This window comes from Lepisma saccharinum, chromosome 22 (assembly GCF_977018435.1).
Source record: "Lepisma saccharinum chromosome 22, izLepSacc3.1, whole genome shotgun sequence".
In the NCBI taxonomy this organism is placed as follows: Eukaryota; Metazoa; Arthropoda; class Insecta; order Zygentoma; family Lepismatidae; genus Lepisma; species Lepisma saccharinum.
Window position 1 is genome coordinate 63958458 of NC_139250.1, and position 24186 is coordinate 63982643.

The window sequence follows — 24186 nt, forward strand, 5'->3', positions numbered from 1 at the left end:
CTTCATTTTTTTTCCAGAGTAGTCAATACTCAGTGTAGTATTGTTTAAGTTTCTTTCTTTTTATTATTTTTTTTTTTACAATTACCTCCATTTTCCCTCATAGCTATAACGTCACCACCTTATTATTATTATTCTTAGAGATGAGATGGACTAGCTGATTGATTGACTGATCAATTGATTTAAAATTTTGGGGTGCTTTGGCACATGTGGACATTTTTCATCATAAGCAAATAGAAAAAAAATCCCCTCATCTACCCTTACCTTAAAATTCATAAAGGGGTGTAAAGAGCCCCTTAGGAAAAGTTAAAAATGCAAGCTGTAAAGGGAATTCCACAAGATACTCTATAAAACTTGCTCAGAAACAGTGTAAAAGGCCCACTCTTCTCAAAAAAGATAAATCATGTGATAAAACACTGTCAACTCCTGCAAACATGGATAGATGATAAATCATTGGGAAGGTTAAAACTCTGCCTGAGAAATTAAAATCAGCACATGGGAGAAGAATGTGCCTAACACTTAAAAACGTTACAGTGGAGGGTCCAGCCCTTGCAGCAAATGACGATCTGCGAGATGGACGTGTCCAATCGAAGCAGAGTGACTTCTTCTTGTCGGGAGGGAGGGATGAAGAACACCAAGCACCAGTGATGGGCCTGATAGCACGAAGCTTGTGCCATGATACCTCATCCCACTCTTCCTGCCACGAGTCAAGAAGGGAACAATCATAAACATTATGCAGGTGCATAGCTGGCAGAAGGTTGTCAAGAACATTGCCATCTGCATCAGCAGACTTGGCGGTAGCATCGACTCCTTCGTTCCCCTTGATGCCAGGCATATATCTAGAAACACATTTCAGGGGAAAGGGGTGTCCGAAGTGTCTCAGGTATAATAATAATCATGATGATGATAACAAGAATAAAAAAGGCGGTATAAGAATAGAGATACAACAGCATTTGTTCAATATCTAGCTTACAGTAGTTAAGATCAGTATAATTTGCATAAAACCAGTGCCCTGACAAAGAAATTCATGTAATTTAGTTGGTGAAAAGTAAAGTTCCTAATTAATATTTTATGCATAGTATCATAAATAGTAGTGTGCAAGCATAAATATTTTGTACTGTCCTTCATAGCCTTCCAATAAGTTTAGAGGAAATTAATAACAATCAATTACACAACAAATGCTAAAGAAGCATATTTTCATTATTTAATTTTAGTACTTGGTTAAGTCTTTTGGGAGGGTCCGACGAACCACTCCCCCCCCCCCCATAAATATATCCTTGTTTGATGCCTACGTGACTGGGGACCCAGCAGAAGCAGACTAATTCTTACTCTATAGGTATGGGCATATTTGTGTAAAGGTAAAGGTAAAAAGGTAAAGTGTTCCCCTGTGCTTAGCACCATGCCATGAAGGCGTATAGGGGGTGTGGGGGTAACGCCCCACACTTTCTTGATCCGGTCGTGAGTGGGGGTGATGTGATCAGCATCACGCCCCTGACCGCCTTTACCCCCCAGGGTTTCCCCCAGGTACCCATGTTATTCGACGCTGGGTGGGCGCCGGGGCCGCTTCCATCGTTAGAAAAGTTCCCGGATTTGAACCGGCCGGGGATCGAACCCGGGACCTTTAGCATGGTAGTCAGACGCGTTACCGACTGAGCCACCGTGGCCAACCGGGCATATTTGTGTATCAGTAATATTGCTTTAGCAATTCTTTATTTCTTTTATGAATAAAAACATACAATTTTTATGTCATGGCTTTGTAGAGTAAATGTCTAAAAATGCAGTTCATTATTAAAGGTAAAACACAATGATTCACTTGGTTACATACATTGAGGAGGTAAATTAATATTCTACAATTTTGTATTGGTTCAGTAGATATTCTGTTATCAGAATCAGTAAAATTTATATCAGTAGCTTTACAGTACTGGGAAATATTCATATCAGTTCATTTTCTGAAACCAAACTAAATGAAGAATAAAATGGCATCCCCGTGCGCAGATATTTGTGTGAGTTAAATACCTTTTCCAACTGTATTACCGTGCACAAAATAACATTTCAAACACACCACATACAAAAGAAATATTTTGACACTTTTCAGAAACACAAGTTTACAAATGGACAAAATATCAATTAATCTGTAATGGAAAACAAACATACATCTAAAGCCTGTATCTTCAAAGCAGCTTGTGTCAAGAAAATCAACAGGTAGGAGGATATTCTAGCCATTCAGGTGTACTTCACTGGGACTTATTGGCCATTTAGATGATTTTCCCTGAGATTTCCCTGAGAATTTTACTTTTTTCAAATTCCCTGAGATTTCCCTGAGAATTTTACTTTTTTCAAATTTCCTGAGAATTCCAGGTTTTTCCAGAAGTGTGGGAACCCTGCAGATTGTTTTGCACAGTTTACACAATACAATAATTTTCTGAACAATTCATCCCAATTCATAGCAAGGTTCCATAAGTCACATCGAAATGCATGATTCAAATTAAAACAACTGGCCTCATGAACTTGGTGAAACCAGTTATTTTACTGACCTTAAGAATGCAATAAATTAAAAAGTCAGTCGCATTGTGTTGTTCATGGAAAGTTTTCAGTGCTTCCGGTTGAAATATACTCTAACGTACACATTGTTGCTAATTTTAATCATATTTTTAAGAGCAGTTACAGACACAATGGTCCTTTGTATCACTATCTATTTAAATTGTATTTTCTGGACAAATTAAGTTTGAGGCTACTACATACGTACATGTTTTGTCTGCAACTAGGTGATAATTTTCAAAGAACAAATTTGTCTTCCACTTTGTGTAATTCGTGTGAGAATGGCTTTCATGCACTGAGCAAGAAGCAACTACAGGAACACCACAACAAACTTCACAAGTAATATCTTAAATATCCACAGTTGCTAATTATTATTAAAGATAAAATACAGATCTGGCTTAGAAGGTTCTTGTTGAAACCAACATTTTGAATCCGTCACTGTCGTCGGATCTTTGTTCAGGGCTCTCCAATAAAATCACAATAAAAAGTAAAAAGTAGGGCTGAGCCGATTCCAGTGGTATAGGTATCGCAAAGTATCGGTTGGAATTCACCTACCAATATCAGCTGATACTTTGCAGCATTTTGGTCTTTCACTCACAAAGTCTACAAAAAAAGCCACGCGATACTTTCTCGGAGCTTAATTATCCTGGAAATCATGCAAAATTCACACTTTCTTTTTTTATGCACAAATTTTGCATTTAAAACTGTATGTTGTGATTACATAATAACTATTTTTATATTCTGATGTAATTCTTGAATTTTCTAAAGCAAATTTCTTGGTAAATTGATGCACATAATTAGACAAGAATATTTACACACCAATATTAATCAATATTTTCAACAAATTTTAATTATTGCAATTTTCAAGTATTGGTATCGGTGGGAATCTGTAAGAGTATTGGCACTGGTATCAGTTGAAAGTGATACCAATTCATAGCAAGGTACCGGCTGAGCTCTAGTAAAAAGGATAAAAATGGAAAGAAAAATGGTAAAAAATAAAAGGATCAAGTCAATTGATTAAAATCCGCTTCGTGGTCGTCAGCTGTCTTTCATACTATGGGAATGAGAGTAATATAATTAAGCCTTGTTTCCATATTAAAAACACTAAGTAGCTGACCAAGGCAGTTTATTAAGATAAAAACACTCAACAGGTAACGTTTCGACCCTGTATCAGGGTCTTCCTCAGACGAAGAACTAAACTAAAATGATGAAATATACTACGCACAGGAATGGAAGAGTGTGTTAGAGAAAGTTGAAAGGATGAAGAAAAGGAATGAAGAGAAAAGAAGTATGAAGAAGGAAGAAAGAAGGGAAAATAAGAAGACCAGATGAGGAGGTATTGATCCATAACCAAAAAAGCAGGAGAGGAGGGGGAGTGGTAAGCAGGTGGTTCTAGACTCTTGCTAATCCTGACCTGCCAATCACCTGTTAGTGTAGTAGACCCATTAGTCAACAACTGTCAGGAGGTGATATGTTTAATTCCTTTCGAGAAATCTTCCTAGATAAGGACTGTCAACTTGATTTGTGGTTGTGTGGCTAGTGACCCTGCTATGTGTATGAATCTTTCTTTCATCATTTTAGTTTAGTTCTTCCTCTGAGGAAGATCCTGTTACAGGGTTGAAACGTTACCTGTTAAGTGTTTTTATCTTAATAAACTGCCTTGGTCAGCTACTTAGGGAATGAGAGATGTGGTAATATGTAGATAATTCAGTTACTCACACTTTCCGCAAAGCTGTTTTAAGTAATTTGTTGTGTCGTTGCTTGGTGCATTTCTGCTGTTTCTTCCTAAATCGCCGCTAGGCGTGCTGTTGTCACCTGTATGTCTGCGTATGTGTCATCTGCTGTTCACCAGTGTTAATTGCTGCAGTAAGGGAAGCCAGGCATGGTGTGCCTGACCACTATCTATGTTGAGTCCATGGTCGTAGTGCATGATGGCGTGTGTTTCTTTCATTTTTGTCTCTATGAGAGTGTGTGCTTTGTATTTGACATGTACTTTTTCAATTGTATGGTTGTGGAATTTGATATGCTTTGCAAGTCCGTTGGGCCATTTTCGCATTTAATAGGTGCTGCTGAATTCTCTCACTGATAGGCCTGATGGATCTGCCGATGTAATGAGCCTTGCACTCGCATTCAGCATCATAGGCACTTGGGTTGTTGAGGGGGAGAGGAAGTATCGTTTGTGTTTGTTTAGGTGGTCAGCTATTTTGGAGGTTGGTTTGTGTGCTATTTGGATGTTGTAGGATGGTAGGGAAGGCAAACCACTTAATTTTGTTACTGGGATCTGGTTGCATTGATGGTGCAGGTTGTCTGACTTGGATTTCAGCTTTGCTGCACCATGTGGTGAGTTGACATTCAGGACATCCATGTTTTGGTGCCAGTTCCATGATGGTTGCTATGTTGTCCCTCAGGTCTTCTCTGGAACAGTAGGAGAAGGCTCTTTGGTAGAAGTTTAGCCATACGTTTGCCTTTTGCACGAACGTGCCAAGCAAAGACACAACATATTCCAACGAGGATGGTGGCAGTGGCTACCGAAATTAATAGAAAATTACCTAAAATATCTACGTGGAAAACGTGAGTACCTAAATTAGCTGTCTTTCATTAACAAAGAATGTCACTACCCACAGCCTGCAGCACTGGCCATGCTCTCCATACTTCACTTGGGGACCCAATTGATAAAACTCATGAAACTTACAGAATTCACCCTACAAGTGTAATAAAAAATTATCACAACCATATCCAATGGGAAACACTTACATTGTAGCGTGGCATCTTGAGCAGCAGCTCATTCGCACACACAAACATGTCTGACTGGGATGCAGTGTGTGCCTGGAGCATGTTCCTTGCACTGTCCATCCGCCCTTGCAAAACAAGGCCAAGCACCGTGTCCCAGTAGTCAGGGTGCCTCTCTGGAGGAAGGTCGTTGTATCCACCTTTCAGAATCTGGTTCATCTTGTCCTGTGGCTTCCCGAAGTTAAACTGGATCCACTCTAACAGCAAGGGAATGAGGGCACTGCCTTTGGAGACAATAATATTAAGTGACAGTGACAGTGATTCATTGAAATCAATAGGGAATTCATATATTTTTGACAAAAATTAAAAATTATTAAAATTCATTGCAATTGTGTGTGTTACCACAGTTTCTACTTTTTGAATTGAAACCTTTTTAAGGATGAACAGTATCAAATGAAACCAGCCCGACATGGCAGCAAATAACTCGTCATTTCTCGGAAACTGCAGATGAAATTTCGATTCTGTCTTTATTTGTTAATTTATATACATGTGAAGGTATGACATACTGGAATGATAAAACAATATATTTTAGTCTCTCTTCTCCTTGGAGTAGCAGCGTCTGCTACAGGCCAAGATGGTGCTGGGTTTTCACATCCCGTAGCTCTACTAACTGCTTAAGTTGCAAAATGCAGGACAAAAACATATATACATCTAATGGATGATGATGTGTGAGGGCAGTTGTCAAGACCTTTGACAATTCTAACAGTCCAGATGGTGAGGGAGAAGGAGAAGGAAGCTTCAATATGTCCTGCTCACCACCCCAGCAAACTTTGGCATTACATTATGGGATATAGGTATATACAGAGGCACATATTTTTGGTAAATAAAAAAGCAAAATTTCGGTACAAAACAGCAGTAAATAAAATTAAATTTCATTGTTATAGTGGTGAAAAATCTGATCAAAAGTGGTATGTAAAATGACATTTTGGTTTTAAAATTGTGAAAATAATCCTAAATTTGATTTAAAAAATGCACCTGTTACACAAAATAAACATATCCCTTCTAATAGAACATTTATGTAGTTACCAGAGTATTAAGTTTATTCCTGTATAAAGGGGCCCATTTTTTCTTCTCGAATATTTACAGAAGAATTAATCAATTTTCTGTGAACTGCATAACTCACAGGATAATTCAAAGTTCAAAAAGTGTCGCGTCGGTAAATAAACTCTAAATTTCATATTCATCTACATTTCATGTTTAAGAGTCTATTCCGTATTTTGCAGTTCATTTTGCACCATTTTGTGACAAAACAAGGTAGGAAAATGCACCTCACACCTTTCAGAAACATGAAAAATTAACATTACAATGTGTTATTTCACATTTCGTGTTTTCGTCAAAAATGAAACATGCATGCCTCTAGGTATATATTAAATATAACCACCCCCTGTCCAGAGAAAATTCTATCCTCACTAATTGTGGTCAAGGGGTTCCTTTCAGATTCCAACATACACTACAGTGCAATACCATATTTCAGGTCACCAATATCTGGAAGAGGTGCAACTCATTCCTTCAGAAAGTAGCATTTTATGACTCGGTGAGATTACTATTTTCACGTCACGTCCATAAGAACGCTGGACTCAGTCTTCTCTGACTTGTGAATCAATTCTTCCCCAGGGGCCCATTTTTTATTTACAAGTTTTGGGATTTCATTTACACTGCCTTTTTCAAGCTCTTATTTTCAATGCACCAATTCACTTGAACCTGAGGAAAATAAATCCATATGATGTCTATGGCTCTTGTTCATTAAATGTACATGAAGTAGAACATTTTAACACATACTACAAATCCTTGGAAACTTCTACGGGAAGTTTTTAAAAAATCCTACTGGTTAATTGTAATGTTAAATTAAAATTGATTATCTTCCTCGGAGGCAGAGCACGTCGAGTGGTTGGCTCATAATCTCTATTGAAGGACCCAGGTTCAAATTCTGATCTGGACAAGCCGCTGAGAGTGTACCTTCACAAATTCTGTCTAATAAGTACGGTGCTGCACCTACAAAAAAATAATGTTGGACTCTTCCATATATGGAGTCTCACATCTTATATATCAACATATAGACCCATTCCGTGGTACATCATTCCTCCTAATTTGCACCTAAAACACCCCTTTGCACCTAAACATGCATTTTGCACTGATCCTGCCTTAAACTATGATTGCAGTGAGGAATCCAAGTAAAAATGTACAATTATATGAGCTGTACCGTAAATCGAGGGAATTTTGTGTTCACTCACTTGTGCATCCATAAAGCAACTGGAGGAATGGGAATTACCAGCCGCTGAACAGTGGCGGAGCTTCACAGAAACCAAGAACAGTCTTCAAGGATTTGCTCTTCACAAACTAGAATATATTTGACCGAAAATCCGAACACATTACAAGTTCATGATGGATGCGGTAAACGCGGTTTAAAATTACTTACGTGAAATTCAGAAATTTCGTATTTCTAAATTTCACGTAAGTAATATTACAGGTTGTAAGTGGTGACTAATTATCATTAGAGGATAGTTTTTTTCTGAAGTCTGCCTCCTTAGTGTATGCTGACGTAGAGAGGTTTGAGTTCACCAACGTAATTAAGTACAACTCATTCCTTTTGTATTCAGAAAACAGTGCTAGGGATGAGCGAAGGTGAACACTCGAGTATATCTTCATTTCTCACAATACTTTCTTTGTAATGTTTAAAATGAAAAATTATGTGATACACATGGATGTACTTAAGGTTTTTTTGATTTTGTTTCTTCTGCACTCTACTAATAACCATTCATCATCATTGTGAACAATCAAAAGTAAATAAGAAAAATAGACTCGAATATATTAAAAATTCTAATCAGTAATTGTACAATTGACAAAAAAGAAATTACCAATTGCCTATTTTTTTCTATAGATATGCTGCTCTCTATTGATAAGTTGTCTACCTTATGGTTTTAAAAACTAAAACAAATAATGCAAGGTAGCGATGTTCTAACTTACCAGGTACAATATCAATGCAAAGTATCTCTGTAAGATGCCACAGGAATGCAACCTTCTGAAAAAGTGCCTTGTACGAAGATACTGTCTCCCTTTCATCCTCTGTCGTAGCTATCTGATGTTTCTCAAAGTTATCCAAACAATCCTTTAAAACTGACCTGTAAATTTAAGGAAACAACGAATTGAGCAAAATTTTATGAAATGCATAACTTGCACCTTGTATCAACACAATCTGCATTATACACACCTTTGAGAGCCTGGTGTTTCCAATGAGAAGCACTTTTGTTTACAATGAGACCACACATGCAGAGAAAATACTTTATTGAGCTCCATACTGTATAAATATACATCAGGCAAAATGACAAGCAAAACTTCCAAATGTGAAAAAGAGCTGCGAGTGGAATGGACAAAGAATATCATATTTACATGTATATAGACTGAACATTATTTCCACCCAAAATTGGAAATTTGAAATAACTAAAAGTCATATCTAATTTTAAAACAACGTATTCTTAATTAACCCCACATACATTGTAAACACAAAAAAAAAAAAACCTACCATTACAACCAATATCTTCATTTGCCTACTAACAAGACTTACTACTTGCCAATACTCAATTGGCGTCTGTGGCAAAATTGCAAGGTTATATCTGGGCCAGCCATAACTTTCTTTAAATTTCCTTGGAGAAATTTATATGTCATGGCCTATTAACTGCCACTTCAACAGAAACCAAAATTCATCTGCCCACATTCTATGTATGTACACATTTAACCCATAAGCAAACGTGTGGGGGAAAAATAACCAATTTCATTTTTTACGGGTTGGCAGCTCTGTTTCTTTCAGATACAATAATGAAATATCCAGTACCTTTCAAACGGACATTGTTGACTGTATGATTGTTGATTTAAGAAGAGTGTATATATTACTGACTGAACAGTGAACTTATAAAGATATTTAACGAAGGTGGATTGAACTATATATTCTAAATTCTGACAGAATAATATTTTAGTAAAGGTACAAATAAGACTTATTATTTCAAATCCAATTATTTGTTAATTAAATACTACATTTGAGGGGTTCAAAGCACGAGTGCCACAACTCCATTCAAGACAGTTTAGATTTAGTACTATGATTGGCTGTTGGAGCACAAACATAATGGTGCCTCTGTGAGCAAGAATTTCAAACTGAGGAGATTCTTACTTCTAGCACAGATATGTTGATACTTCACGCTTCTAAGTAATACATGTATGCTCTGCCCCAGTAATGTGTGGAGGAAGGCTGTGCACAATGGTAGTGAATGGAGAAAAGTGAGTGGGTGGAGCAAATAGCTGATGACTGCAGTCGTTCCCCTCCAATCGCTTTACCTCTCACACATTCGTTGGTAGAGTACTCTCGATTCACTACTTGCCCACAGACTTGTTTTCGTCCACTTGCTCTGAAGATTCCCAGGACAGAGTATAAGTCCATTTCCACGAAAAGTGGAGTTACGTCGCTTGTGCTCTGAGCCCGTCTTTTACGTTATTTAATCCGATCCATTTTATGTCTGCCATATTATTAGAAAGTTTCATACGTGTTGAATTTATGTAATTTAACTGTTACTAACGAAATATTTAAATATTGTTAACATAATCAACACTGCACTACAGGTATCAATCAAGCCCCAGGCTAAAATTGTATTATGCCCCCCGTTCCACTGTTAGAACAGAGAAGGAGGTGGTTTAAATGACGACAACCTTTATCTTTTACAATATGACACCGGCACTTACCTATACTGCTTACTCAATTTCACTATCTGTGCTTCAACTGCTCCCTTCTCATTCTCAGATTTTAGATTCTGCACAGCCAGGAATATGCCGTTCGTTTCATTCACAAGCTTCCTCACAACTGGGTGAAACAGTGGAGTACTCCGCATCACTTGATGGATTCGATCGACACATGGTGAATATTCACTTGCTTGATCTGGAATATATAAATGCATACACACATATTAAATTATCAGCAGAGAGAGAGAGAAGAGAGAGTAAATAAAATTAAAGAAATGTTTGTAGAAATGTCTAACCCCCCCAAAAATATGTACCCCAATTGAATATCTGAATTGCAAAATATGTATTACAGTTGTTATATGAAAAATACACAAAATTATGAATAGAATAGAAAAACAGGGGTAGACAAAATTAAAAACAAACCCTTTTGCTAAGGAACTGGCTATTTGTAAAATGGAAAGTCATCAATACATAGTTTTTCTTGTATGTACGCATTGCTTGCATTGTAGAATTATTTTCCTGTAGTTTACGGTATCCACTCATATGGGGTAAAGTAAACAGAGCTAAACAACAAGTTGTAGAACACTACAGCAAGCTTTCAGAAAGGAGACCAGATAATTCAGGTGGAACAACTTATATACAACAACAATGAAAGAAGGGAAACAGTTGATGTCACTGGTAAAATAGAAACTAAGAAAATTGACAACAGATTATTTATAAATCTTACGGATATTGAGGTACCTGATGAGTATATAGAATTTTTTCAATTCGGAATGAAATTTTCAGTTGGTAGTGCTTATATACACAAGTAAGATTTTGCGATTTCAATAGAAAAAGCACTGAATTTCTTGGATGATGAGGAGGAAAAGAGAAAATTACAAAATCTCACACATGATGCTCTTGATGAACGGTTAAGTTTTGAATACAACAGAAGAAATAACAGAGGTCCAAAATACACAGAACGGGAGAAAGAGCATATAAGGTTGGGGGAAAAAGTTCATAGTTTCAAGATCTGGTTGAGAGAAAACGACATTTTCTTAATAAAATCGGACAAGGAAAATAAACCTGTCCCTATCCAAATTAAGGACCACAAAGAAAAATGGAAGAATGTTTGAAAGTAAACAATTTCAAAGAAAGTTCTCAAACCCCTATAAATAAAATAATAAACGAGGTAAAGTAAGTAATTGAAAGCAGTATCATGATAGCAAGAGAAATGAAGATAAAACTCATTGTCACAAATTCAACCCTGCCAACTGCCTTTGGACTAATAAAAACTCACAAACCGGTCAAAGGCTTGCTATAATTAAACAACGAACACCATTCAATGTTAAAAATGCATGTGAAGTGAAACAGAAACTAGAAAATATTGTTAAAAAAAAATGAAAATAAATGTCTGATGAAGGGAAACGTCACAAGGAAAAAGTGTTTTCTTATGCTTGTATAGCCGTAAACTACAGAAAAATAAGTCATCAATACAACCAACTAGGATAAAAAAAAGATAAAGTGCTCCCCTGTGCTTAGCACCACGCTATGAAGGCATATAGGGGGTGTGGGGATAACGCCCCACACTTTCTTAATCTGGTCGTGGGTGGGGGTGATGTGATCAGTATCATGCCCTGACCACCTTTACACCCCAGGGTTTCCCCCAGGTACCCATGTCATTTGACGCTGGGTGGGTGCCGGAGCCGCTTCCAACGTTAGAAAAGTTCCCGGATTTGAACCGGCCGGAGATCGAACCTGGGACCATTAGCATGGTAGTCAGACGTGTTACTGACTGAGCCACCGCTGCCACTAATCTACTAAGATAAAGCTATATATTTTGAAATGTGATCTTAAAACATTTAATGGAGTAATTAATACAAGATTGAACTAAAAGTAATGAATTCTTGGACCAGAGTGGCTTTCCTTCAGCAACCATACAATACAGTGTAATATATGGTCAACTCTACCATATCGTTTCAGGTTTTAAAATTGGCTAACAGTAGTGGAAAAATTTATAATGGCATGTGTATTATTATGATTTACTGATAAATGTGATAAAGAAAAGCAGATACTGCACTCGTTATTTAACAAAGAAAAGGTAATTGTAATTTCAGTAAGCAAAATCGAAATGTTAAAAAAATAAAAATAAAACAGAGTTTCAAAATTCACGCAAGAGGAAAAAAAATCAGGAACATGTATTTTATTACACATGGAAATAGGTAATCTTAATTGTGTATACATTTCAATTTGAATCCACATCACATCAAACACTATAATCACTGTGTATTTTCTTAGATTTTTTTAATCATTTCAACAAACTAGATATTTGTAAAAAAGTTCACATTTGTGCTGCTAACAACGTATCAGTAAACGTGACAAGTCACAATACATGCCTCATTTTAAAGTTCCAAATTTTCTGGATAGAAAAAGCTTCTTAGCAAAACCTTACATTAGGTTAAACCGCGATTAAAAATAAGTGCATCGGTCGAAATGGGGAGGAGGGAGGAATGCAGTTAAGAACATTATCATAAAGCATTTCCCAGATAGGATAAATTGCATAAGCATCCCCTCGCCTACGGTCTTGTCTCCATGTTGATCCATACAAGCATCTAACCCCTGATATCCCAAGCATCTCCTCAGCTAGGAATCTCTACTTTGAGCACCTTAACTTTCAACTGTGTGTTGCGACTTTTGTCAAAGCTTCAAAGTTTGTTTAAACTGACTTTATGGTCAGATATTTCAGGTGGAGCTGGACGTACAAACCCGGCAACTCTATCCTCGGTGCAGATTGAAAGTGGACCACTAAATGTGTTCGGCCACTAGAACTTTTGAAGTATCCCCCTTTACTATTACTATTATTATTTACAGAAGAGAATTGATTATGAACAAAGCAGACAGATGGGAGAATAGAGCCAGTGATGGAGAAAGGTGATTGTTACAAATGGGCATTTTAGTGTCACAATTATGAGAAGACTTGTAACTTTAGTGATCATTGTTTTAGCTGTGCTAACCACTTTGCAAATTAACCAAGACAGCCATCACAACACCTACCTTCTATCTTTTGTTAAAATTTTCTAATCAAAAACAAAGTATGAAGAAAATTTGCTTACCTTGTGATTTGTATGTTTTGTGCTTTGCTGCATGTAAAACAAGTTTCTCTCCTGGACCCCATTTGGCTGTCAAACCAGCTTGCTTGCACAAGTCATCAGGAATGCCCTGAAATAAACCACCAGAAATGATTTCTGCTTTATGTTAACAAGGGCAATGAGTAGTGTATTTTGGATATTACTATGTTTACCACCAGCAAACCTTCTCTAGCAAAAAAGTTTTTAAAGATTTAGTCATAATATATGTAAAATGGTCCCTTATATACGAGACATGTCAGCAAATAGACACAAAGGAAAATATGTAGGGCGTAAGTTAACAACAATGACAGTAACCTTGATCGTTACTCTTTCCAGTAGCATTTATTCACAGGTGCTGGAAATGGCTGCAGCAATAAAGAATCCTGCCAAATGCAGGCTGTGATATGGTTTCCCCAGAAAAATGTGAATGACCATCGGACATTCATCATCAAATTGCGGCAGTTTATGGGAACATTATGAATCGTGAAAATGTGACTAACTTGTGTCGTGCCATTGTTGACGATGTATGTCCCACCTGAAGAAACCATATCACAGCCCGCACTTCGCATTTGGAGAGATTCTTTATCGCTGCAGCCACTTCCAGCACGTGTGACTCACAAAAGACTCAGTGCAGCAATGCGGATGAACACTGCTCGAAAGACTAAGGATAAAGCTTACTGCCAGCGTTGTCAACTTATGCTCTACATATTTTCCCTAAGATATATATCCCTTGTATCTTTAATTTTCTGATACGCCTTGTATTACATAAACTAACAAAACAAGCATCTGAACCTGAATTTCAGTAAACTTTTAAGAAAAAATCAAGATGGATCTCTTCACGCCACTCGAACTGTTCAAATTTTCAGTTTGTTGCTTGCTTGTGGGCAAGGGGAATGCAAAGGCGGAGAGTGACTACACATCTCATATTATTACCAGAAATTGTGAAGGATTGATTGACTGATCGAATTTTTAAGTCCACTTTATGCACAGTAAGGCTAATTGGGACTGGACCTACACTCTATAGTGGGATCCAAACAACTATGTGCCTCCACCTGCTATAGAACCCGGGACTTCGCGTTGTGCGAATGTTCTGTCGATTGAAGCAGTGTTGCAACCTCGTTCACCAGAAAATACCTACTTTCGTGCCCGGATTTGAAATTATGCTAATACCTCGCAAACTATTGGCGTTCTCACAAACCATTGACGTTAGCCCGAAAAACCATTTTCCATTAGGTTAGGTTAGGTTGGGCAAGCATAGTTCTAGTGAAAACACGGCGAGTTTGAAACACTGACTACGGGGTTACGTCATCTTACACACGGAACATTTTGCTCTCGTGCAGAAAGCAAATGGCGGCAGCAGAAACAATGGATCAAAACTACATTCACGAACTTCCACAATGCTACAGAAAATGATTTCTGTAAGTACTTTCTCCTGTAAACTTGAAGAAATCCGTCACCCCTATACTATAATGTTGTACCATATATTTTTAAGAATGCTGATACAAAAGGTGTCACCAGCTCGTTCCTCTATTTCAGTTCTCGAAGCAGCCCAAGTTCCTTTTGTTTTATTGCGATTTCATCATGCTACGAATGCAATTTTTACATGGTTCGATTTCGATTTATGTCTGTTAACACATACTGCGGGGTTTTAGCGATCAATTAATATTTTGTTCAATATATGCTATCATGGTTAGGTTAGGCAGGTTAGGTTTGGTTCCCTTAGCATTAAAATTAAGTTCCTAAATGCATTCTACTAAGGTTCCGATTTACTTCTACATTCATTCCCACGCTTCTACGATATTTACTGTCGGTTGGCGACGAAGAATATCTTGTCCATGAGAAGTGCGTAAGGTAATTTTCAAGGTTTTTTTTCAACATAAATAACTTTTTTCCCAGTCCAAACAGCACTCATTACTTTAAGGAAGGTTTAAATTTCGTGTGACAATGATTTCCAAAATTCTACGATAATTAGTCTTTGTGCTAGGACAAATCATAAAACAATCGCAACCCTTGAAGCTCTCATTTGGTAAAAGAAAATGCACGAGCATTTTCGACAATTTGCTTGGTAATACTTATGTATCCTGTATCCCACTGTACAGCAATTACAACACATGTGTTTTCTTTAAAATTTAAAAACTCCCTTATTGAAATTATATCGTATGCTAAAACTAATACTCACAAATGTTGGTATTGCAGATTCGTTTTCTTCGGAGGGTATCATGTCTATGAAATGTTTGGAACTATTTGATATGCTTCTTCTAACTCTACAGGCTCACACGTAAATCAACCGTGATTATTTTCTATCAACTTGTTTTATTGCATTTGACACCTGCACAATTAAAGGTCGGCATTATGAGAAAAAAAACTTAGTCGATTTTCACTTTCCTGTTTCCCTCCTGCGTGTTTCTGCTGCACTAATGTATTACAATATGTCCCATGCTGCAAATTAAGGCATGTTGAATGTACAGTACAGTACAGTGCAGTACAATAAAATATATGCTAAATCACACACATGTACATAATTTTAATACGCAACACAATTAAAACAACTTAACGCATGATTCTGCTCTATTACCAGCTTACGTTGCTTCTTCTTTGTCAAATAATCCAAAGGGGGATCAATTGCAAAAGGAGAGCGTGAAAGGTTATACGATTTATCCCCGATCATCATTAAACTGGGGTAGTGTCTCCTGCCACGTTCTTTTTCTGCTAGAACCTCAAAAAAGATGCGCGTTGCAGTAGACTCCGTCTTTGTTTTATCGTGATTTCATCATGCTATGTATGCAATTACGTCTGTAACTCAAACTGTGAAGTTGTAGCGATTACTTTCACAAAAATATTTTAAGATTATGTCTCAACATTCTTCTAATAATAAACCTAAATGCTCTCGTCAGTGGCGCAGGAACGTTTTTCATTTAGGGGGGTACAAAATTCAGCCTCCCATATATATATATATATATATATATATATATATATATATATATATATATATATATATATATATATATATATATATATATATATGTATATGTATATATATATGTATATTATATACACACTACTGCACGTATTTAGAAATACATTTCGGGGGGTCAAACCAAGTGTTGCAATAATAATACATAATAATAATTAGAATAATTATATTAAATTAAAATATTAATTAAATATGTAAATTAATTAATGTTAATTATTACATGAACAGGTAAAAGATCGTGAAAGAATAGATATATAACAGCACGTACTCATTATATAGCTTTCATGTAGTTAAGATCGCCAAGATTTGCATAAAAACAACTGCCTTGGTAAGCATTTAATGTCAAATAGAAAAATAATTGAATATTTATTGAATAACAAAAAATAGGTTAGATCCAATTAACGAAAAGTAAAGTTGCTGATCAATATTTTATGGATATCATCATAAGTACTGTGCATAAATATTTGGAACCCTTCAAAACCGTATGAGTGAAATTCATTGCCTTCCAATAAGTTGATCGGAAATAGCCATCGATTATATATTTAATGCTACACAATTATATTTTGATTATTTACTTTCACTACATGATAAGTCTTTCGGGGGGTGGGTCCGGACCCCTTGGACCCCCTCCAAATACGTCCATTATACCTAGGTATAATGTGAAGCCATGGGAAACATTCTATTTTAGAACAGCACACGCGAATGTCCTGTTATTTAATGCAAAATTTGCATAAATATATTTTTCTTTTGTTTTTCTTAGATTTTTTTAAACAGATTTTAAAACCTGATAACAATTGTAAAACATATAAAGCTCTGGACCTCTTTCTGGGCTTATTTGGATTTAACGGAACAGAAAATCAGGAGTTCGAAATGTGAAAATTGCGAACAAAGATACATCTTTTCATTTTAATGCAGGTTAAGATTAAAGGGGCTGAGGAGGATCTTGAGCCACCCCAACCAAGAATAATCATCTTTCACCCACTGAATCAGTTTATCATACTTATAGAGTTCCACTTCAGATCAGTTCATTCTAATTTAAATGTCCCATAGCTACGCATAAAAATATCTTTAAACAATTTATGGCAAATGTATACCACATCCAATGCCTTTTAGAAGCTATGTAGCCTATTTGGTATTTTCTCAGACATCTATAGGGCGTTGTATTAAAAAAGAAAAAAACTGCGTTGAGATGTTTCCCGATGAAGTCTAACTTCGAAATATTTGTGAAACATTTGACAAAGCATTTATTTGTTATATATTTAGCTAATGACAGACACTCTTCAGGCACTGAAAGTACTATCATTACATATACAAAATCTAATTTCTTCAGATCTCAGGGGAAGCAAGGAAAGCCATACGCTCAAAAGTTGTTTTTTTTTGTGGACAATATGAAGAGCCGGCCAAGGTTTATTTTCATATGGAATAGTATTAAATGCAGATACATGCGTGTGTTTTAAGGTGACATGTAAATTTCTTGTTTATGTGAAAAAGTGAACTTAAATGTAAACAAAAGCATGCGCTTCACAGATTTTTGAATCTACAAAGAAAATCCAAAAAACATTCGCGCCTCGCCGGTCTCCGTGGCAGAAGGGTTAGCATAGTGCGCTATGACGCCAGAGGTCCCAGGTTCGAAACCCGGCCTGGGCATGGGGTGTTATTTGTGAGTGTCCATCAATTCCATCATATCATCACTCATCCTCATCTTCGCGATTAGCTAAAACTGGCAGAAATGCTAAGTAAAATAAACCAAATAAATCTATCAAACATTCCTATCACTCCAAAGACCTAACGAATCCAATCCAAAATCTACCAATAGAACCTGCAGTGAGTATCATTTATCTCGTGCATTCATATGACTAATGAAATTTTCTTACAGTTTGACTTTAGTGTTTAACTTAAAATGGTGTTGTGTTTGTGTTGCATTCGAAATCAAAATCAGATTTTGAGCAATTAATGTCCAATTATAAGTATACCTAATACATAGGTAAAATAAGTCCCCCCTCTGATAAAATCGCAGATTCCACCCTGTTTAAATGTCTAGGAAAAATTTCATTTCACCTGGGAATAATATCGCAATCCGATGAGTCGAAAACTGTCACAGCTTCATCTCGTCTCCTGTGTGGTTAGGTCCGTCCTTCTCGTTCTTGTTTGTGCTTATTTTTGTTTCGGTTTCGACTTTGAAGTTGCTAGAACATATTCTAGATTCACTTCATGCTCAGGTAGGTTACTCTGGACTCTATTTTATAAAACATCTCTTAATATATAAGTTTAAGTATAATTTTCCGAACACCCTCTTACAAAGTTATGAAAAATATGGGTGAGGTACAGGAGTGCATTGTACCCCCCAAGTTGGTCTGTCGTGTCTCGTCTCGTTCGTGTAAGTATTACGTTTCGGAAAATTCCATGTTCAATATTCAAAAGAAAATGGGGTCAGTCATACACTCTTCTGATGAAGATTTGTATTTTATCTTCGAATCGACGCGACCACTTCTTTAGAAAAGTGTACCCCCCATACGCAAAGGAGCATTCGTATGCAGCGTGATTTTCTGAGAGCAAATCTGATTCCATCGTTCCACACACATTTTAAACAATTTTCATCTCCTTAAAGATTTATCTAAGAGCATAGGTCAATGAACTAACTAGTAGCAAGCACAATGCAGTAGAATCAGTTTACAATGGTTTGAATTTCTGTGGTAAGGAAGATAAATGCTTATAAGTTATAAAAATTATTCACTTTCTTATTGGGTGAATTTAAAATAGGTTCTTTTAACAGTAGCACCTTGCGTCTGCTGTCAAATTACCAAAGGGGGTACAACTCGATTTACGGATTTAGGGGGGTACAGTACCCCCCTTCAAAAATTTGGGGAGGTACAATGTACCCCTGTACCCCCCCGTTCCTGCGCCACTGGCTCTCGTAGTTAGGTTAGGTTCTGTTTGCATTACAATAATATCGCAAAATGCTTTCTAAAGAAAAAGGTTCTAAATTACCTGTACATTCATTCCTACTAATCATAAACTTGCATTTCTCTCGTCTTAATCTGTTCTTAAGATTTATAACATCCTCTTAGCAGATGAATTACGTGGCAGGAGCAAATTTGATGCTTAATCTTACTGCTGACACGTGCGTGGCAGCAGACTCGGCCTTAAACTGGGCTGGGCCTGGTCAAAGCAAACATTATACAATATGATGATAATGAATTGAAATAGTGAGTGACGTTAATAAGCAGAGGGCAGTGCCTGCTTCGAATCAACATAGGGTGCGTTCCGAAAGTCATAACTAGAGCCCGGAAGTTCAGGCATTTATTTTCGTTAACATAGGCAGGCAAAAAGGCATTTATAATGTGGTAAATAGGCACTAAAAATGAAAAAAAAGGCAAAATAAACCGAAAAAAGGCACATTTAGAAGTCGCTTACTTTTATCTATAACTTCTGGCAAAATGTTAAAATCTAAATTGGGAAGAGCATTTCAATTTTCTCCGTCTTGATTGCACATAACTACAAGGTGCTTTTTAAGTTCTCAACATTCATTGATAGTCGTCTGTCAGAGAGAATGTTTTTCATAATAGAAAATGATCTTTCTACTTCGACAGAAGTTATTGGAGCATACATATAACAAGCTAATGTAGCTGGACTCATTTTGGTAACAGCATTTTCACCTTTTAGAATATCACAAACTGTTTTCAATTGTTTCAAGTCCTCATTTGCACTCACTACCCGTTAGCACTTTTCCGCAACAGCAGACCCCTTTTCTCCTGGCACTTCCATCATCTGCTGCATAGATTCCTCGAAGATTTTCATGGATGCTATAATTGTAATTGTCTCTGGCAATGCATAATGTGCAAAAGTAAACTTGAATAGCACACGAATTGAAGCCGCTTCATTTTCTGGAAGAGCATCGATCACCTCACTGATTTTTTGAAGGTTCTTAGCATAATATATAGCTGCTGATATCCAGGTTCCCTATCTCGTCAAGACTGGTTGCTGAGATAAACTAAGCTCAATCGCAACTTCCTGAAATTTTCGGGTTCGAGAGGGAGATTTGAGAAATATTTTCTTTGTGTTCGAAATTAACCTGTCCACTGCAGCAGTCAATCATGCACAAGAAATGTTAACCGAAAGGCAATATCCTGACTCAGCATGAAATACTTTTTTCTCACACTTTTCTCCTTCAGAAATGTTGAAAAATGCGTGAGTTCAATATTACTTAAATAAGGCGAAAATTATTCACACAATAAACGGAAGAAAAATAAATGCCAACAACGTTTTTGGGGAGAAAAATAATTTATATACACATTTTTTTAAAAGAATTGTCAAATTTCATTGAAAAAGGCAAAAAAAGGCATTATAATTAAAAATAGGCAGTGGGGTCCCAAATAGGCAAAATAGTCAAAATGAAAAGGCTTCCAAAACATTCGAAACAACATAAGAAACGTATATCCGGAAAAATTTTATCAATATATGCAGTAGATAAAAAGAGGCATTTTGCCAAACTTCCGGGCTCTAGTCATAACGAAACGAACGAATCGAACGAAAGGGCCCGTTCCGAAAGTCGCACGAGTTTAACGCGTTAAACGAGTTATGGCAACTGGCCGTTCCATAAGTGCTTCCGTGCGTTTCGTGAGGTTCATTATGCTGTCCCAAAAGTCGCATTCTGTACGACTCGTGCAAGAACGAGATTCACCAAACGCACGAGCCAGGAGGTTGGTTTGTTCGGTGAGAATCGTCTGCTACCTTTAGACAACGAGGGTGCAAGATGGCTTCAAACTGCACTATAGTGTAAATCACCAACCCTGAGACCTTCTGTAAACAAACGGTCTCACCCATTCGATGTATCACTCCGCGTCAGCTGATTCATGACCGCAATCATCTGCTTTACACTCATAGTTCGCCTCACCTATTCATTTTATATAAGAGCCTCTGAATGTGAGAACCCACTCTCAAAACATCAGACGAATATGCAGCCGCATATATTGTTACTCTCCCGGTCATTCTCTCTTTCATAACCCTTAAAACTGCAGACACTGACACACCACTGCACTGGGATACCAACTTGACCACTTCATTTACTGGTTTCTCAGGATACCACTGACAGAACGTTACATAAATATTGAGTAGAATCTGTTTCTCACCCCTTTTCAAAGGCTGTCCTTGCTGGTGTTTTGAAAACAAGCTCAGAGAACACTGAGACCATTCCGCACGCATAGAACTCGGCATGTTATTTTTAGTCAGGCAATATTACTAAGTTGCACTACTTCCTTGCTGTTCACATGATTATTTTTAGAAAATAACCAATGATATAAAATATCATTATGTACACAAATATCTAAGCTCATTGAAAGTTACAATGCATATTACTAGAAAATGTTCACACTTACCTTGCCTTGCCATGTCACCAAGTTATTTTACGAAGTCCACTATATTTGGTGGAACAAAAATATACTGCTGGACAATGAAAACCGGACACCTTAATATTTGACATCTGAATTGCAATGACAGCTCGCAGGTATATTACAGAATGTTCGGCAGATCATGTAGTACCATATGCACCATTCATAGGCTCGGACTTTGTTTATGCATTCGTACTTAATTCAGTTTCTGCAACATTTAGTTAGCCCTAGAATCAGAGCTTTTATCGACCCATTGCGTTATCACAAAAAATGCAAGTGTCCGGTTTTTTTTGTCCAGCAGTATAGTTATTAGGATGCTTGTCAAAGTTTCCAACCGCAATAAATTTACGAACTTTCTTTGTCTTGTTTTGATCATCATCATCAATATATTTATTGGACTTACAGCAATGCATATGGCTGTTTATGCCCATTATATATTTTATTTACATAAGATACAATTTACATAAAATCTACAAACAAATTTCAAATACACTCCTATCTATATCATCCTTAGAAATATACATTACCATGTTATATCATTTTGTCTAAAAAAAATGCAAGTAAAATATATTCAATTCACATGCAAGAAAGAAGCCAAATTTATGGGAAATGATTACTGGTGGAAAGAGTTAACCATAAAGGTGAAGCAATAAAAAAAAAAGAAAGAGCATTGGGTTTAAAGTGAGACGTCATTTGCGGCAGCGTATCCCATACTACAAATTGGCCATTGTTTGACCTTACGTAATGAATCCTGTAACAACGCTGAATTTTCGTGTGGATTATTTTACTTCTATGAGTTCGCAATGCTTTCTGCATGCAGGTGGTTTTGTTTACAGAAGGTCTCAGGGTTTGTGATTTTGAGTACACAACAAGGTTGATAAAGTGTTGGAAAAAAATGGCGTTGAGCTTGTGTTCGGCTACGAGGTTTTTCGGATCGTGATTGTGTTATCCGGTTTTTATTTCGTAGTTATTACGTGTTTGACTATAAAATACCTCTTGTGAGGTATTCGAAGTGAAAATTAATTTGGATTTATTAACTTAGTGTGTGTATTTGTGTAAATAAGAGTATAGTAGTGGTAACGATAAACTGACTCACCTGAACGCTATTAATCAGTGTAATGGGGGAAGAAGCAACCCTATGTGCTGCTGATACTCTATTAGCATTAAGCGGTGGTGAAACTCCCGTCTTTCTACAGACTAATATATCAAGAGTGAATGACGAGGATGCTATCATGAAAGGGGTGGAAGAAAAACAAGAACATCGTGCAAAAAAGAGATCGGCGGATTCAGAATCACCTGCCCAACCAGATAAAATCATCCGATCGAACGAGAATGAAAATTCTCCATCACGACAGTACACATATGACAATGCACAATCAGGTACATATATAGTACTGTTAGAGGGAACAGGAAAAAATATAGGAAAACTGTCCGGTGGCAGTTCAGGGAATAAATTTCGAAAGGCAGGACTAGACATAGAATTGATCGAACAGTGTGGTAAAAATAGAGTCCGTGTGACTTTTCCAAATGCAAAAGCTGCAAATGCTTTCACACAAAACGAAATGTATCATAAGGATTTACAGGTTCGAGCTAGAATTCCTCAAGCTCTTGTACAGCGAGACGGTCTTATTTTCGGAGTTGGCATAGATATCAGTGTACAAGACATTATGGATGGAGTGCAATCGGCGATCCCAGTCATCAGTGCGAGGCGTATGCAGAAGAAAGTATGGAATAATACGGGTTCTTTCGATCTGAGAGACAAAAAATTAATATGCCTAACCTTTCAGGGTAATGTCTTACCAGAAAGAATACTAGTAAACAGTGAAATTTTCGAGGTCCGACATAGAACGAGGTCTGTCTTACAATGTCAAAACTGTTTCCGTTATGCGCATCAAACTAAGAACTGCCGTTCAAAAGCAATCTGCATCAACTGTGGAAAAGAAAAACATGGAGATTCCTGCACAGAAGTTCCTATTTGTGTCATATGTCGAGGTAATCATAGAGCTACATCCCCAGATTGTCCTCAACGACAAATAGAACAGCAAATACAGACGCGGATGGCGGAGGAAAACTTATCTTATTTTGAAGCTAAGGCAAAAATATTGGGGACATATAAACCACCTCTAACCAGAAGAGACATTTTGGCACCTCCATTAACTGCTAAACAATTTCCACCGCTCCCCTCTCACGCTGAGGTCATCCAATGTACAATGGCACGTCCATTAATATCTGTGACAACTAGAGAGTCAATAACTCCTAAAATAGTTACATCCTCGCAACCCTCAATGCGAAAACAGAAAAATCACACGAGTGTGAGAAAAGATGGGCTGCACTCACGTAGAAGTAATATATGGACACGAGAAACTCCAAAACCACCTAAAGAGCTATTTTATGAATCTTCATCACTTGACAGTTTATCCGAAGACGAGGAGAATACGCCATCACCCCCAATTGGACGAAATGCGCAACCCCAGTCTGGATCCAATCACATTGAGCAACATCCACATGAGCATAGATCATCAAATAGACAGATCATTTCAAATCCTCCGGCGGAAAATCTTCAGGCACTGTATAAATCTTTAATGCAAACTTTGCCAGAGCTGTGGTCGGCACTAATAAATATATCAGAACTTAGAAGACAACAACCACTACTTAAACATATTCATGA

The 24186-nt window shown here is 37.0% G+C and overlaps 1 protein-coding gene across 1 annotated transcript in view; it reads right to left on the minus strand.

The window, feature by feature from the left end:
* Nup75 (nuclear pore complex protein Nup75) overlaps window positions 1-15561 on the minus strand; it is a 62976-nt gene extending 47415 nt beyond the window's left edge. Inside the window, exons 1-5 of the mRNA XM_083143692.1 lie at window positions 15337-15561; window positions 13143-13248; window positions 10054-10246; window positions 8290-8444; window positions 5290-5549 (exon numbers count right to left, since the gene is read on the minus strand). Coding sequence (XP_082999818.1) covers window positions 5290-5549; window positions 8290-8444; window positions 10054-10246; window positions 13143-13248; window positions 15337-15378 — 756 coding nt within the window. The 5' untranslated portion in view covers window positions 15379-15561. The remainder of the gene's footprint in view (window positions 1-5289; window positions 5550-8289; window positions 8445-10053; window positions 10247-13142; window positions 13249-15336) is intronic.
* Window positions 15562-24186: the final 8625 nt, after the last annotated feature.